Source organism: Panulirus ornatus, chromosome 61, assembly GCF_036320965.1.
Source record: "Panulirus ornatus isolate Po-2019 chromosome 61, ASM3632096v1, whole genome shotgun sequence".
NCBI lineage: Eukaryota > Metazoa > Arthropoda > Malacostraca > Decapoda > Palinuridae > Panulirus > Panulirus ornatus.
In genome coordinates, this window is record NC_092284.1 from 96056 (window position 1) to 112731 (window position 16676).

The 16676-nt window shown below is 50.3% G+C and overlaps 1 protein-coding gene across 2 annotated transcripts in view; it reads right to left on the minus strand.

The window, feature by feature from the left end:
- LOC139767393 (lachesin-like) overlaps positions 1-16676 on the minus strand; it is a 363934-nt gene that overhangs the window by 14257 nt on the left and 333001 nt on the right. For both annotated transcript variants that reach the window (XM_071696730.1, XM_071696729.1), the window contains 2 exons: positions 5598-5726; positions 3441-3641 (listed from right to left, as the gene is read on the minus strand). In XM_071696730.1, coding sequence (XP_071552831.1) covers positions 3441-3641; positions 5598-5726 — 330 coding nt within the window. The remainder of the gene's footprint in view (positions 1-3440; positions 3642-5597; positions 5727-16676) is intronic.

Genomic DNA, 16676 nt, shown 5'->3' on the forward strand with positions numbered 1-16676 from the left:
AGCCCCAGTCATTACCACAGTACTCACCCCTGATGTGGAGCACCAGTCACTACCACAGTACTCACCCCTGATGTGGAGCACCAGTCACTACCACAGTACTCACCCCTGATGTGGAGCACCAGTCACTACCACAGTACTCACCCCTGATGTGGAGCACCAGTCACTACCACAGTACTCACCCCTGATGTGGAGCACCAGTCACTACCACAGTACTCACCCCTGATGTGGAGCACCAGTCACTACCACAGTACTCACCCCTGATGTGGAGCACCAGTCACTACCACAGTACTCACCCCTGATGTGGAGCCCCAGTCATTACCACAGTACTCACCCCTGATGTGGAGCACCAGTCACTACCACAGTACTGACCCCTGATGTGGAGCCCCAGTCACTACCACAGTACTCACCCCTGATGTGGAGCACCAGTCACTACCACAGTACTGACCCCTGATGTGGAGCACCAGTCACTACCACAGTACTCACCCCTGATGTGGAGCACCAGTCACTACCACAGTACTGACCCCTGATGTGGAGCACCAGTCACTACCACAGTACTCACCCCTGATGTGGAGCACCAGTCACTACCACAGTACTCACCCCTGATGTGGAGCACCAGTCACTACCACAGTACTCACCCCTGATGTGGAGCACCAGTCACTACCACAGTACTCACCCCTGATGTGGAGCACCAGTCACTACCACAGTACTCACCCCTGATGTGGAGCACCAGTCACTACCACAGTACTCACCCCTGATGTGGAGCACCAGTCACTACCACAGTACTCACCCCTGATGTGGAGCACCAGTCACTACCACAGTACTCACCCCTGATGTGGAGCACCAGTCACTACCACAGTACTCACCCCTGATGTGGAGCACCAGTCACTACCACAGTACTCACCCCTGATGTGGAGCACCAGTCACTACCACAGTACTCACCCCTGATGTGGAGCACCAGTCACTACCACAGTACTCACCCCTGATGTGGAGCACCAGTCACTACCACAGTACTCACCCCTGATGTGGAGCACCAGTCACTACCACAGTACTCACCCCTGATGTGGAGCACCAGTCACTACCACAGTACTCACCCCTGATGTGGAGCACCAGTCACTACCACAGTACTCACCCCTGATGTGGAGCACCACTACACTACGCCCCTGAGTGGACCCATCACTCACATACACCTGTGGGCACACCTACACATCCCCTGTGTGACCCTCATACACGTACTCACCAGTGGACACCAATACCACAGTACTACCCCTGATGTGGAGCACCAGTCACTACCACAGTACTGACCCCTGATGTGAGCCCAGTCATACCACAGTACTCACCCCTGATGTGGAGCACCAGTCACTACACAGTACTACCCTGATGTGGAGCACCAGCATACCACAGTACTCACCCCTGATGTGGAGCCCAGTCACTACCACAGTACTCACCCTGATGTGGACACCAGCATACCACGTACTACCCCTGATGTGGAGCACCAGTCACTACACATACACCCCTGATGTGGAGCACCATCACTACCACAGTACTCACCCTGATGTGGAGCACCAGTCACTACCACAGTACTCACCCTGAGTGAGCACCAGTCATACCACAGTACTACCCGATGTGGAGCACCAGTCACTACCACAGTACTCACCCCTGATGTGGAGCACCAGTCACTACCACAGTACTCACCCCTGATGTGGAGCACCAGTCACTACCACAGTACTCACCCCTGATGTGGAGCACCAGTCACTACCACAGTACTCACCCCTGATGTGGAGCACCAGTCACTACCACAGTACTCACCCCTGATGTGGAGCACCAGTCACTACCACAGTACTCACCCCTGATGTGGAGCACCAGTCACTACCACAGTACTGACCCCTGATGTGGAGCACCAGTCACTACCACAGTACTGACCCCTGATGTGGAGCACCAGTCACTACCACAGTACTCACCCCTGATGTGGAGCACCAGTCACTACCACAGTACTGACCCCTGATGTGGAGCACCAGTCACTACCACAGTACTGACCCCTGATGTGGAGCACCAGTCACTACCACAGTACTCACCCCTGATGTGGAGCACCAGTCACTACCACAGTACTCACCCCTGATGTGGAGCACCAGTCACTACCACAGTACTCACCCCTGATGTGGAGCACCAGTCACTACCACAGTACTCACCCCTGATGTGGAGCACCAGTCACTACCACAGTACTCACCCCTGATGTGGAGCACCAGTCACTACCACAGTACTCACCCCTGATGTGGAGCACCAGTCACTACCACAGTACTCACCCCTGATGTGGAGCACCAGTCACTACCACAGTACTCACCCCTGATGTGGAGCACCAGTCACTACCACAGTACTCACCCCTGATGTGGAGCACCAGTCACTACCACAGTACTCACCCCTGATGTGGAGCACCAGTCACTACCACAGTACTCACCCCTGATGTGGAGCACCAGTCACTACCACAGTACTCACCCCTGATGTGGAGCACCAGTCACTACCACAGTACTCACCCCTGATGTGGAGCACCAGTCACTACCACAGTACTGACCCCTGATGTGGAGCACCAGTCACTACCACAGTACTCACCCCTGATGTGGAGCACCAGTCACTACCACAGTACTCACCCCTGATGTGGAGCACCAGTCACTACCACAGTACTCACCCCTGATGTGGAGCACCAGTCACTACCACAGTACTCACCCCTGATGTGGAGCACCAGCCACTACCACAGTACTGACCCCTGATGTGGAGCACCAGTCACTACCACAGTACTCACCCCTGATGTGGAGCACCAGTCACTACCACAGTACTCACCCCTGATGTGGAGCCCCAGTCATTACCACAGTACTCACCCCTGATGTGGAGCACCAGTCACTACCACAGTACTGACCCCTGATGTGGAGCACCAGCCACTACCACAGTACTGACCCCTGATGTGGAGCACCAGTCACTACCACAGTACTCACCCCTGATGTGGAGCACCAGTCACTACCACAGTACTCACCCCTGATGTGGAGCCCCAGTCATTACCACAGTACTGACCCCTGATGTGGAGCACCAGTCATTACCACAGTACTGACCCCTGATGTGGAGCACCAGCCACTACCACAGTACTCACCCCTGATGTGGAGCACCAGTCACTACCACAGTACTGACCCCTGATGTGGAGCACCAGCCACTACCACAGTACTCACCCCTGATGTGGAGCACCAGTCACTACCACAGTACTCACCCCTGATGTGGAGCACCAGTCACTACCACAGTACTCACCCCTGATGTGGAGCACCAGTCACTACCACAGTACTCACCCCTGATGTGGAGCACCAGTCACTACCACAGTACTCACCCCTGATGTGGAGCACCAGTCACTACCACAGTACTCACCCCTGATGTGGAGCACCAGTCACTACCACAGTACTCACCCCTGATGTGGAGCACCATGTGGATCTTGTACTTGTCCTCGAGTGTGTGGGTTGTGACCCTTGATGTATTCATGACCATTGCGTCACGAAATTCCCAGTAGGTAATGGCGCGAGGGTGAGCTTCCACGAAGCATTCGAGGTGGACTTCAGTGGCCAGAGGCGCCCCCACCAGCTGGTTGGGCACGTGCATCTGTGGAGCGACTGGATGGCCAGCCGGTAACACGTGTTAATACTGCTAGGTGTTAGGGTCACGTTAGGTGTGTGTTAGATGGTGATACTGCTGGGTGTTAGGGTTACGTTAGGTGTGTGTTAGATGGTGATACTGCTGGGTGTTAGGGTCACGTTAGGTGTGTGTTAGATGGTGATACTGCTGGGTGTTAGGGTTACGTTAGGTGTGTGTTAGATGGTGATACTGCTGGGTGTTAGGGTCACGTTAGGTGTGTGTTAGATGGTGATACTGCTGGGTGTTAGGGTCACGTTAGGTGTGTGTTAGATGGTGATACTGCTGGGTGTTAGGGTCACGTTAGGTGTGTGTTAGATGGTGATACTGCTGGGTGTTAGGGTTACGTTAGGTGTGTGTTAGATGGTGATACTGCTAGGTGTTAGGGTCACGTTAGGTGTGTGTTAGATGGTGATACTGCTGGGTGTTAGGGTCACGTTAGGTGTGTGTTAGATGGTGATACTGCTGGGTGTTAGGGTTACGTTAGGTGTGTGTTAGATGGTGATACTGCTGGGTGTTAGGGTCACGTTAGGTGTGTGTTAGATGGTGATACTGCTGGGTGTTAGGGTCACGTTAGGTGTGTGTTAGATGGTGATACTGCTAGGTGTTAGGGTCACGTTAGGTGTGTGTTAGATGGTGATACTGCTGGGTGTTAGGGTCACGTTAGGTGTGTGTTAGATGGTGATACTGCTGGGTGTTAGGGTTACGTTAGGTGTGTGTTAGATGGTGATACTGCTAGGTGTTAGGGTCACGTTAGGTGTGTGTTAGATGGTGATACTGCTGGGTGTTAGGGTCACGTTAGGTGTGTGTTAGATGGTGATACTGCTGGGTGTTAGGGTTACGTTAGGTGTGTGTTAGATGGTGATACTGCTGGGTGTTAGGGTCACGTTAGGTGTGTGTTAGATGGTGATACTGCTGGGTGTTAGGGTCACGTTAGGTGTGTGTTAGATGGTGATACTGCTGGGTGTTAGGGTCACGTTAGGTGTGTGTTAGATGGTGATACTGCTAGGTGTTAGGGTCACGTTAGGTGTGTGTTAGATGGTGATACTGCTGGGTGTTAGGGTCACGTTAGGTGTGTGTTAGATGGTGATACTGCTGGGTGTTAGGGTCACGTTAGGTGTGTGTTAGATGGTGATACTGCTAGGTGTTAGGGTCACGTTAGGTGTGTGTTAGATGGTGATACTGCTGGGTGTTAGGGTCACGTTAGGTGTGTGTTAGATGGTGATACTGCTAGGTGTTAGGGTCACGTTAGGTGTGTGTTAGATGGTGATACTGCTGGGTGTTAGGGTCACGTTAGGTGTGTGTTAGATGGTGATACTGCTAGGTGTTAGGGTCACGTTAGGTGTGTGTTAGATGGTGATACTGCTGGGTGTTAGGGTCACGTTAGGTGTGTGTTAGATGGTGATACTGCTAGGTGTTAGGGTCACGTTAGGTGTGTGTTAGATGGTGATACTGCTGGGTGTTAGGGTTAGTGCAGGGTTAGGTGTGTATTAGGGATTCCACCCACCTGTCCTTCCACCCAGTACTCACACTCCACGTCCAAGGTAATCCTCCACCCAGTACTCACACTCCACGTCCAAGGTAATCCTCCACCCAGTACTCACACTCCACGTCCAAGGTAATCCTCCACCCAGTACTCACACTCCACGTCCAAGGTAATCCTCCACCCAGTACTCACACTCCACGTCCAAGGTAATCCTCCACCCAGTACTCACACTCCACGTCCAAGGTAATCCTCCACCCAGTACTCACACTCCACGTCCAAGGTAATCCTCCACCCAGTACTCACACTCCACGTCCAAGGTAATCCTCCACCCAGTACTCACACTCCACGTCCAAGGTAATCCTCCACCCAGTACTCACACTCCACGTCCAAGGTAATCCTCCACCCAGTACTCACACTCCACGTCCAAGGTAATCCTCCACCCAGTACTCACACTCCACGTCCAAGGTAATCCTCTTGCTGACTGAGGGCGGTACACCGTTGGAGGCGATGCACAAGTAGGCACCCATGTTGGTCCTGCTGACGTGCCTCAGGTGGAGCGTCGGTCCGTCCAGCTGGTGCACTGTAAGAAAACCAGCCATTATTAGTCCAGCTGGTGCACTGCAAGATATCCAGCCAGTTAGCCCAGCTGATGCACTGTAAGAAAACCAGCCACTGTTAGACTAGCTGGTGCACTGTAAGAAAACCAGCCACTGTTAGTCCAGCTGGTGCACTGTAAGAAAACCAGCCACTGTTAGTCCAGCTGGTGCACTGTAAGAACACCAGCCACTGTTAGTCCAGCCGGTGCACTGCAAGATATCCAGTCAGTTAGTCCAGCTGGTGCACTTAAGGTAACCAGCACTATTAGTCCAGCTGGTGCACTGCAAGATATCCAGCCAGTTAGTCCAGCTGGTGCACTGTAAGGTAACCAGCACTATTAGTCCAGCTGGTGCACTGCAAGATATCCAGCAACTGTTTGTCCAGCTGGTGCACTGTAAGGTAACCAGCACTACTAGTCCAGCTGGTGCACTGCAAGATATCCAGCCACTGTTTGTCCAGCTGGTGCACTGTAAGGTAACCAGCACTATTAGTCCAGCTGGTGCACTGCAAGAAAACCAGCCACTGTTAGTCCAGCTGGTGCACTGCAAGAAAACCAGCCACTGTTAGTCCAGCTGGTGCACTGCAAGAAAACCAGCCACTGTTAGTCCAGCTGGTACACTGCAAGAAAACCAGCCATTATTAGTCCAGCTGGTACACTGCAAGAAAACCAGCCATTATTAGTCCAGCTGGTGTACTGCAAGAAAACCAGCCACTGTTTGTCCAGCTGGTGTACTGCAAGAAAACCAGCCACTGTTTGTCCAGCTGGTACACTTAAGAAAACCAGCCATTATTAGTCCAGCTGGTGCACTGCAAGATATCCAGCCAGTTAGTCCAGCTGGTGCACTGTAAGGTAACCAGCACTATTAGTCCAGCTGGTGCACTGCAAGATATCCAGCAACTGTTAGTCAGCTGGTGCACTAAGAAAACCAGCCACTGTTTGTCCAGATGGTGCACTGCAAGAAAACCAGCCACTGTTAGTCCAGCTGGTGCACTGCAAGATATCCAGCCACTGTTAGTCCAGCTGGTTTACTAAGAAAACCAGCCACTGTTTGTCCAGATGGTGCACTGCAAGAAAACCAGCCACTGTTAGACCAGCTGGTGCATTCTGAGAAAACCAGCCACTGTTATTCCAGCTGGAGCACTTAAACACAACCAACTATTATTAGTACAGTTGGTGCATTGCAACACCACAGACTACTGTTTGTCCAGCTGGTGCATTACAACAACCTATCACTGTTAGTCCAGCTGGTACAAGGCACTACCAACTACTGTTAGTCAAGCTGGTACACTGATTGACCACCCCCAGCTGGTCATCATCTTACCCCTACTACCTCCAGCTGGTCATCATCTTACCTCTACCACCTCCAGCTGGTCATCATCTTACCTCTACCACCTCCAGCTGGTAATCATCTTACTTCTACCACCTCCAGCTGGTCATCATCTTACCCCTACCACCTCCAGCTGGTCATCATCTTACCTCTACCACCTCCAGCTGGTCATCATCTTACCCCTACCACCTCCAGCTGGTCATCATCTTAACTCTACCACCTCCAGCTGCTCATCATCTTACTTCTACCACCTCCAGCTGCTCATCATCTTACTTCTACCACCTCCAGCTGGTTAGCATCTTACATATACCACCTCCAGCTGGTCATCATCTTAACTCTACCACCTCTAGCTGGTCATCATCTTACTTCTACCACCTCCAGCTGATCATCTTACCCCTACCACATCCAGATGGTCATCATCGTACCTTTACCACCTCCAGCTGGTCATCATTCTACCTCTACCACCTCCAGCTGGTCATCATCTTACTTCTACCACATCCAGCTGGTCATCATCTTACTTCTACCACATCCAGCTGGTCATCATCTTACCTCTACCACCTCCAGCTGGTTAGCATCTTACATATACCACCTCCAGCTGGTCATCATCTTACTTCTACCACCTCCAGCTGGTCATCATCTTACCTCTACCACCTCCAGCTGGTCATCATCTTACTTCTACCACATCCAGCTGGTCATCATCTTACTTCTACCACCTCCAGCTGGTCATCATCTTACTTCTACCACCTCCAGCTGGTCATCATCTCACCTCTACCACCTCCAGCTAGTCATCATCCTACCTCTACTACCTCCAGCTGGTCATCATCTTACCTCTACCACCTCCAGCTGCTCATCATCTTACATCTACCACCTCCAGCTGGTCATCATCTTACCCGTACCACCTCCAGCTGGTCGTCATCTTACATCTACCACCTCCAGCTGGTCATCATCCTACCTCTACCACCTCCAGCTGGACATCTTACCCCTACCACCTCCAGCTGGTCCTCATCCTACCTCTACCACCTCCAGATGGTCATCACCTTACTTCTACCACCTCCAGCTGCTCATCATCTTACCTCTACCACCTTCAGTTGGTCATCATCCTACCTCTACCACCTCCAGCTGGTCATCATCTTACCTCTACCACCTCCAGCTGCTCATCATCTTACCTCTACCACATCCAGCTGGTCATCATCCTACCTCTACCACCTTCAGCTGGTCATCATCTTACATCTACCACCTCCAACTGGTCATCATCTTACCTCTACCACCTCCAGCTGGTCATCATACCTCTACCACCTTCAGCTGGTCATCATCTTACCTCTACCACCTTCAGCTGGTCATCATCTTACCTCTACCACCTCCAACTGGTCATCATCTTACCTCTACCACCTCCAGCTGGTCATCATCTTACCTCTACCACCTTCAGCTGGTCATCATCTTACCTCTACCACCTCCAGCTGGTCATCATCTTACCTCTACCACCTCCAGCTGGTCATCATCTTACATCTACCACCTTCAGCTGGTCATCATCTTACCTCTACCACCTCCAGCTGGTCATCATCTTACCTCTACCACCTCCAGCTGGTCATCATCCTACATCTACCACCTCAGCTGGTCATCATCTTACCTCTACCACCTCCAGCTGGTCATCATCTTACCTCTACCACCTCCAGCTGGTCATCATCTTACCTCTACCACCTTCAGCTGGTCATCATCCTACCTCTACCAGCCTGCAGCTGGTCATCATCCTACCTCTAATGCCTCCAGCTGGTCATATCCTACTCTACCACCTCCAGCTGGTCATCATCTTACCTCTACCACCTGCAGGTGGTCATCATCTTACCTCTACCACCTGCAGCTGGTCATCATCCTACCTCTACCACCTCCAGCTGGTCATCATCTTACCTCTACCACCTGCAGCTGGTCATCATCCTACCTCTACCACCTGCAGCTGGTCATCATCCTACCTCTACCAGCTGCAGGTGGTCATTATCCTACCTCTACCACCTGCAGCTGGTCATCATCTTACCTCTACCACCTCCAGCTGGTCATCATCTTACCTCTACCACCTGCAGGTGGTCATTATCCTACCTCTACCAGCTGCAGGTGGTCATCATGATAGTGTCAGGAGTGAGGTGTGTTATGTTGTGGGCAGATCAGACTGCCCAGGTAGCTGGGGGGTTGCCACATACTTCCAATATATCAATTATTTCAAAACCTTTGAAGTTTTGTTGTTGTTAGTTATAACAAAGGACAAAAAACATGGTCATGCATAGTCTTTCTTTGTTCACTCATATAACATGTTAGAACACACTTTCCATATTTATATAACACAGTTGGCATATATACAACACTTGTTATGTATAACTCTTGTGGCTAATGGTGTGTTGACCAGCTATCGTACTAACCTGACCCAGGCCACGTTAGATGACCAGCTATCGTACTAACCTGACCCAGGCCACGTTAGATGACCAGCTATCGCACTAACCTGACCCAGGACAAGTTACATGACCAGCTATCGTACTAACCTGACCCAGGCCACGTTAGGATAAGATGACCAGCTATCGCACTAACCTGACCCAGGACAAGTTACATGACCAGCTATCGTACTAACCTGACCCAGGACAAGTTAGATGACCAGCTATCGTACTAACCTGACCCAGGACAAGTTAGATGACCAGCTATCGTACTAACTTGACCCAGGCCACGTTAGATGACCAGCTATCGTACTAACCTGACCCAGGACAAGTTACATGACCAGCTATCGTACTAACCTGACCCAGGACAAGTTACATGACCAGCTATCGTACTAACCTGACCCAGGACAAGTTAGATGACCAGCTATCGTACTAACTTGACCCAGGCCACGTTAGATGACCAGCTATCGTACTAACCTGACCTAGGACAAGTTAGATGACCAGCTATCGTACTAACCTGACCCAGGCCACATTAGATGACCAGCTATCGTACTAACCTGACCCAGGACAAGTTAGATGACCAGCTATCGTACTAACCTGACCCAGGCCACGTTAGGATAAGATGACCAGCTATCGTACTAACCTGACCCAGGCCACATTAGATGACCAGCTATCGTACTAACCTGACCCAGGACAAGTTAGATGACCAGCTATCGTACTAACCTGACCCAGGACAAATTAGATGACCAGCTATCGTACTAACCTGACCCAGGCCACGTTACATGACCAGCTATCGTACTAACCTGACCCAGGACAAGTTAGATGACCAGCTATCGTACTAACCTGACCTAGGACAAGTTACATGACCAGCTATCGCACTAACCTGACCCAGGACAAGTTAGATGACCAGCTATCGTACTAACTTGACCCAGGCCACGTTAGGATAAGATGACCAGCTATCGTACTAACCTGACCCAGGCAACGTTAGATGACCAGCTATCGTACTACCCTGACCCAGGACAAGTTAGATGACCAGCTATCGTACTAACCTGACCCAGGACAAGTTAGATCACCAGCTATCGTACTAACCTGACCCAGGCCACGTTACATGACCAGCTATCGTACTAACCTGACCCAAGCAACGTTAGATGACCAGCTATCGTACTAACCTGACCCAGGACAAGTTAGATGACCAGCTATCGTACTAACCTGACCCAGGACAAGTTAGATGACCAGCTATCGTACTAACCTGACCCAGGCCACGTTATATGACCAGCTATCGTACTACCCTGACCCAGGCCACGTTACCAGGCAGTTAGATGACCAGCTATCGTACTAACCTGACCCAGGCCACGTTAGATGACCAGCTATCGTACTACCCTGACCCAGGCCACGTTAGGATAAGATGACCAGCTATCGTACTAACCTGACCCAGGCCACGTTAGGATAAGATGACCAGCTATCGTACTAACCTGACCCAGGCCACGTTAGGATAAGATGACCAGCTATCGTACTACCCTGACCCAGGCCACGTTAGATGACCAGCTATCGTACTAACCTGACCCAGGCCACGTTAGGTTAGATGACCAGCTATCGTACTAACCTGACCCAGGCCACGTTAGGATAAGATGACCAGCTATCGTACTAACCTGACCCAGGCACGTTAGATAAGACCAGCTATCGTACTAACCTGACCCAGGCCACGTTAGGATAAGATGACCAGCTATCGTACTAACCTGACCCAGGCCACGTTAGGATAAGATGACCAGCTATCGTACTAACCTGACCCAGGCCACGTTAGGATAAGATGACCAGCTATCGTACTAACCTGACCCAGGCCACGTTAGATGACCAGCTATCGTACTAACCTGACCAGGCCACGTTAGGATAAGATGACCAGCTATCGTACTAACCTGACCCAGGCCACGTTAGGATAAGATGACCAGCTATCGTACTAACCTGACCCAGGCCACGTTAGATGACCAGCTATCGTACTAACCTGACCCAGGCCACGTTAGATGACCAGCTATCGTACTAACCTGACCCAGGCCACGTTAGGATAAGATGACCAGCTATCGTACTAACCTGACCCAGGCCACGTTAGGATGAGATGACCAGCTATCGTACTAACCTGACCCAGGCCACGTTAGGATAAGATGACCAGCTATCGTACTAACCTGACCCAGGCCACGTTAGGATAAGATGACCAGCTATCGTACTAACTGACCCAGGCCACGTTAGGATAAGATGACCAGCTATCGTACTAACCTGACCCAGGCCACGTTAGATGACCAGCTATCGTACTAACCTGACCCAGGCCACGTTAGGATAAGATGACCAGCTATCGTACTAACCTGACCCAGGCCACGTTAGGATAAGATGACCAGCTATCGTACTAACCTGACCCAGGCCACGTTAGGATAAGATGACCAGCTATCGTACTAACCTGACCCAGGCCACGTTAGGATAAGATGACCAGCTATCGTACTAACCTGACCCAGGGCCACGTTAGGATAAGATGACCAGCTATCGTACTAACCTGACCCAGGCACGTTAGGATAAGATGACCAGCTATCGTACTAACCTGACCCAGGCCACGTTAGGATAAGATGACCAGCTATCGTACTAACCTGACCCAGGCCACGTTAGGATAAGATGACCAGCTATCGTACTAACCTGACCCAGGCTACGTTAGGATAAGATGACCAGCTATCGTACTAACCTGACCCAGGCCACGTTAGGATAAGATGACCAGCTATCGTACTAACCTGACCCAGGCCACGTTAGGATAAGATGACCAGCTATCGTAATAACCTGACCCAGGCCACGTTAGGATAAGATGACCAGCTATCGTAATAACCTGACCCAGGCCACGTTAGGATAAGATGACCAGCTATCGTACTACCCTGACCCAGGGCACCACATGGTAACCCTGCAAGAGATCAGGAGAGTGTTAGGAACAGCTGTGAGTCATGAACAGCTGTGAGTCATGAACAGCTGTGAGTCATGACCAGCTGAGTCATGAACAGCTGTGAGTCATGACCAGCTGTGAGTCATGAACAGCTGAGTCATGACCAGATGTGAGTCATGACCAGCTGTGAGTCATGAACAGCTGTGAGTCATGACCAGCTGTGAGTCATGAACAGCTGTGAGTCATGAACAGCTGTGAGTCATGACCAGATGTGAGTCATGACCAGCTGTGAGTCATGAACAGCTGTGAGTCATGACCAGCTGTGAGTCATGAACAGCTGTGAGTCATAAACAGCTGTGAGTCATGACCAGATGTGAGTCATGACCAGCTGTGAGTCATGAACAGCTGTGAGTCATGAACAGCTGTGAGTTATGGACAGCTGTGAGTCATGAACAGCTGTGAGTCATGAACAGCTGTGAGTTATGGACAGCTGTGAGTCATGGACAGCTGTGAGTCATGAACAGCTGTGAGTTATGGACAGCTGTGAGTCATGAACAGCTGTGAGTCATGACCAGCTGTGAGTCATGAACAGCTGTGAGTCATGAACAGCTGTGAGTCATGACCAGCTGTGAGTCATGAACAGCTGTGAGTCATGAACAGCTGTGAGTCATGGACAGCTGTGAGTCATGAACAGCTGTGAGTCATGGACAGCTGTGAGTCATGAACAGCTGTGAGTCATGAACAGCTGTGAGTCATGGAAAGCTGTGAGTCATGAACAGCTGTGAGTCATGAACAGCTGTGAGTCATGGACAGCTGTGAGTCATGAACAGCTGTGAGTCATGAACAGCTGTGAGTCATGGACAGCTGTGAGTCATGAACAGCTGTGAGTCATGGACAGCTCTGAGTCATGAACAGCTGTGAGTCATAAACAGCTGTGAGTTATGGACAGCTGTGAGTCATGAACAGCTGTGAGTCATGAACAGCTGTGAGTTATGGACAGCTGTGAGTCATGAACAGCTGTGGGTTATGAACAGCTGTGAGTTATGGATAGCTGTGAGTCATGAACAGCTGTGAGTCATGAACAGCTGTGAGTCATGAACAGCTGTGAGTCATGAACAGCTATAAGTCAAGAACAGCTGTGAGTCAAGGACAACTGTGAGTCAGGAACACCTGTGAGTCAAAGATAGGTGTGTCAGGAACACCTGTACGTCAAAGATAGGTGTGTCAGGAACACCTGTGAGTCAGGAACACCTGTACGTCAAAGATAGGTGTGTATGGAAGAGCTGTGAGTCAAGGACAACTGTGAGTTAGGAAGAGCTGAGTCAGGGACAGCTGTGAGTCAGTGACAACTGTGACTCAGTGACAACTGAGTCAGTGACAGCTGTGAGTCAGTGACAGCTGTGAGCCAGTGACAACTGTGACTCAGTGACAACTGAGTCAGTGACAGCTGTGAGTCAGTGACAGATGTGAGTCAGTGACAGCTGTGAGTCAGGGACAGCTGTGAATCATTGACAGCTGTGAGTCAGTGACAACTGTGACTCAGTGACAACTGTGAGTAAGTGACAGCTGTGAGCCAGTGACAACAGTGAGTCAGTGACAGCTGTGAGTCAGTGACAACTGTGAGTAAGTGACAGCTGTGAGTCAGTGCTGTGAGTCAGTGACAACTGTGAGTCAGGGACAGCTGTGAGTCAGTGACAGCTGTGTGTCAGTGACAACTGTGAGTCAGGGACAGCTGTGAGTCAGTGACAACTGTGAGTCAGTGACAGCTGTGAGTCAGTGACAGCTGTGAGTCAGGGACAGCTGTGAGTCAGTGACAACTGTGAGTCAGTGACAGCTGTGAGTCAGTGACAGCTGCGACTCAGTGACAACTGTGACTCAGTGAAAACTGTGACTCAGTGAAAACTGTGAGTCAGTGACAGCTGTGAGTCAGTGACAACTGTGAGTCAGGGACAGCTGTGAGTCAGTGACAACTGTGAGTCAGTGACAGCTGTGAGTCAGGGACAACTGTGAGTCAGTGACAGCTGTGAGTCAGTGACAACTGTGAGTAAGTGACAGCTGTGAGCCAGTGACAACAGTGAGTCAGTGACAGCTGTGAGTCAGTGACAACTGTGAGTCAGTGACAGCTGTGAGTCAGTGACAGCTGGCTCCCTTAGTCAGATGACCAATGCCTCTGAGTTAGAGTCAGGTGGGTGGCTGGAGATAGTAGGTGGGTAAGGTAGGTGTCAGGATACAGTAGGTGGATGGCAAGAGACAGTAAGTGGGTAAAGTGGGAAGCAAGAGGCAGTAGATGGGTAAGGAGGGTGGCAGGAGTCAGTAGGTGGGAGGCAGGAGGCAGTGGGTGGGTTAGGTGGGTGGCAGGAGACAGTAAGTGTGTTAGGTGGGTGGCAGGACATAGTAAGTGGGTTAGGTGGGTGGCAGGAGACAGTACATAGGTTAGGTGGGTGGTACGAGACAGTACATAGGTTAGGTGGGTGGCAGGAGACAGTACGTGGATTAGGTGGGTGGCAGGAGACAGTAAGTGGCTTAAGTGGGAGGGAGGAGACAGTAAGTGGCTTAAGTGGGAGGGAGGAGACAGTAAGTGGATTAAGTGGAAGGGAGGAGACAGTAAGTGGCTTAAGTGGGAGGGAGGAGACAGTAAGTGGCTTAAGTGGGAGGGAGGAGGCAGTAAGTGGCTTAAGTGGGAGGGAGGAGGCAGTAAGTGGGTAAGGTGGGAGGCAGTAGGCAGTAGGTGGTTTATGTGGGTCACAGAAGACAGCAAGTGGGTAAGATGGGTGGCAGGATACAGTAAGTGGGTTAGGTAGGTGACAAGAGACAAAAAGTGGGTTAGGTGGGTGGCAGGAGACAGTAAGTGGGTTAGGTGGGTGGCAGGAGACAGTAAGTGGGTTAGGTGGGTGGCGGGAGACAGTAAGTGGGTTAGGTGGGTGGCAGGAGACAGTAAGTGAGTTAGGTAAACAGGAGAAATTCTGAAATAAGTTCACCTACGATTTAATATCAAACCTTTTTATTTCCACACATCTCTCTTACCCTTACATTACTTACTCGATCAAACCACCTCACACCACACATTGTCCTCAAACATCTCATTTCCAGCACATCCATCCTCCTGCGCACAACTCTATCCATAGCCCACGCCTCGCAACCATATAACATTGTTGGAACCACTATTCCTTCAAACTTACCCATTTTTGCTCTCCAAGATAACGTTCTCGACTTCCACACATTTTTCAATGCTCCCAGAACTTTTGCCCCCCCCTCCCCCTCCCTATGATCCACTTCCGCTTCCATGGTTCCATCCGCTACCAGATCCACTCCCAGATATCTAAAACACTTTACTTCCTCCACTTTTTCTCCATTCAAACTTACCTCCCAATTGACTTTACCCTCAACCCTACTGTACCTAATAACCTTGCTCTTATTCACATTTACTCTTAACTTTCTTCTTTCACACACACTTTACCAAACTCAGTCACCAGCTTCTGCAGTTTCTCACATGAATCAGCCACCAGCAATGTATCATCAGCGAACAATAACTGACTCACTTCCCAAGCTCTCTCATCCCAACAGACTGCATACTTGCCCCTCTCTCCAAAACTCTTGCCTTCACCTCCCTAACAACCCCATCCATAAACAAATTAAACAACCATGGAGACATCACACACCCCTGCCGCAAACCTACATTCACTGAGAACTAATCACTTTCCTCTCTTCCTACACGTACACATGCCTTACATCCTCGATAAAAACTTTTCACTGCTTCTAACAACTTGCCTCCCACACCATATATTCTTAAAACCTTCCACAGAGCATCTCTATCAACTCTATCATATGCCTTCTCCAGATCCATAAATGCTACATACAAATCCATTTGTTTTTCTAAGTATTTCTCACATACATTCTTCAAAGCAAACACCTGATCCACACATCCTCTACCACTTCTGAAACCACACTGCTCTTCCCCAATCTGATGCTCTGTACATGCCTTCACCCTCTCAATCAATACCCTCCCATATAATTTACCAGGAATACTCAACAAACTTATACCTCTGTAATTTGAGCACTAACCTTTATCCCCTTTCCCTTTGTACAATGGTACTATACATGCATTCCGCCAATCCTAAGGCACTTCACCATGAGTCATACATACATTGAATATCCTTGCCAACCAGTCAACAATACAGTCACCCCCTTTTTTTTAATAAATTCCACTGCAATACCATCCAAACCCGCCACCTTGCCGGCTTTCATCTTCAGCAAAGCTTTTACTACCTCTTCTCTGT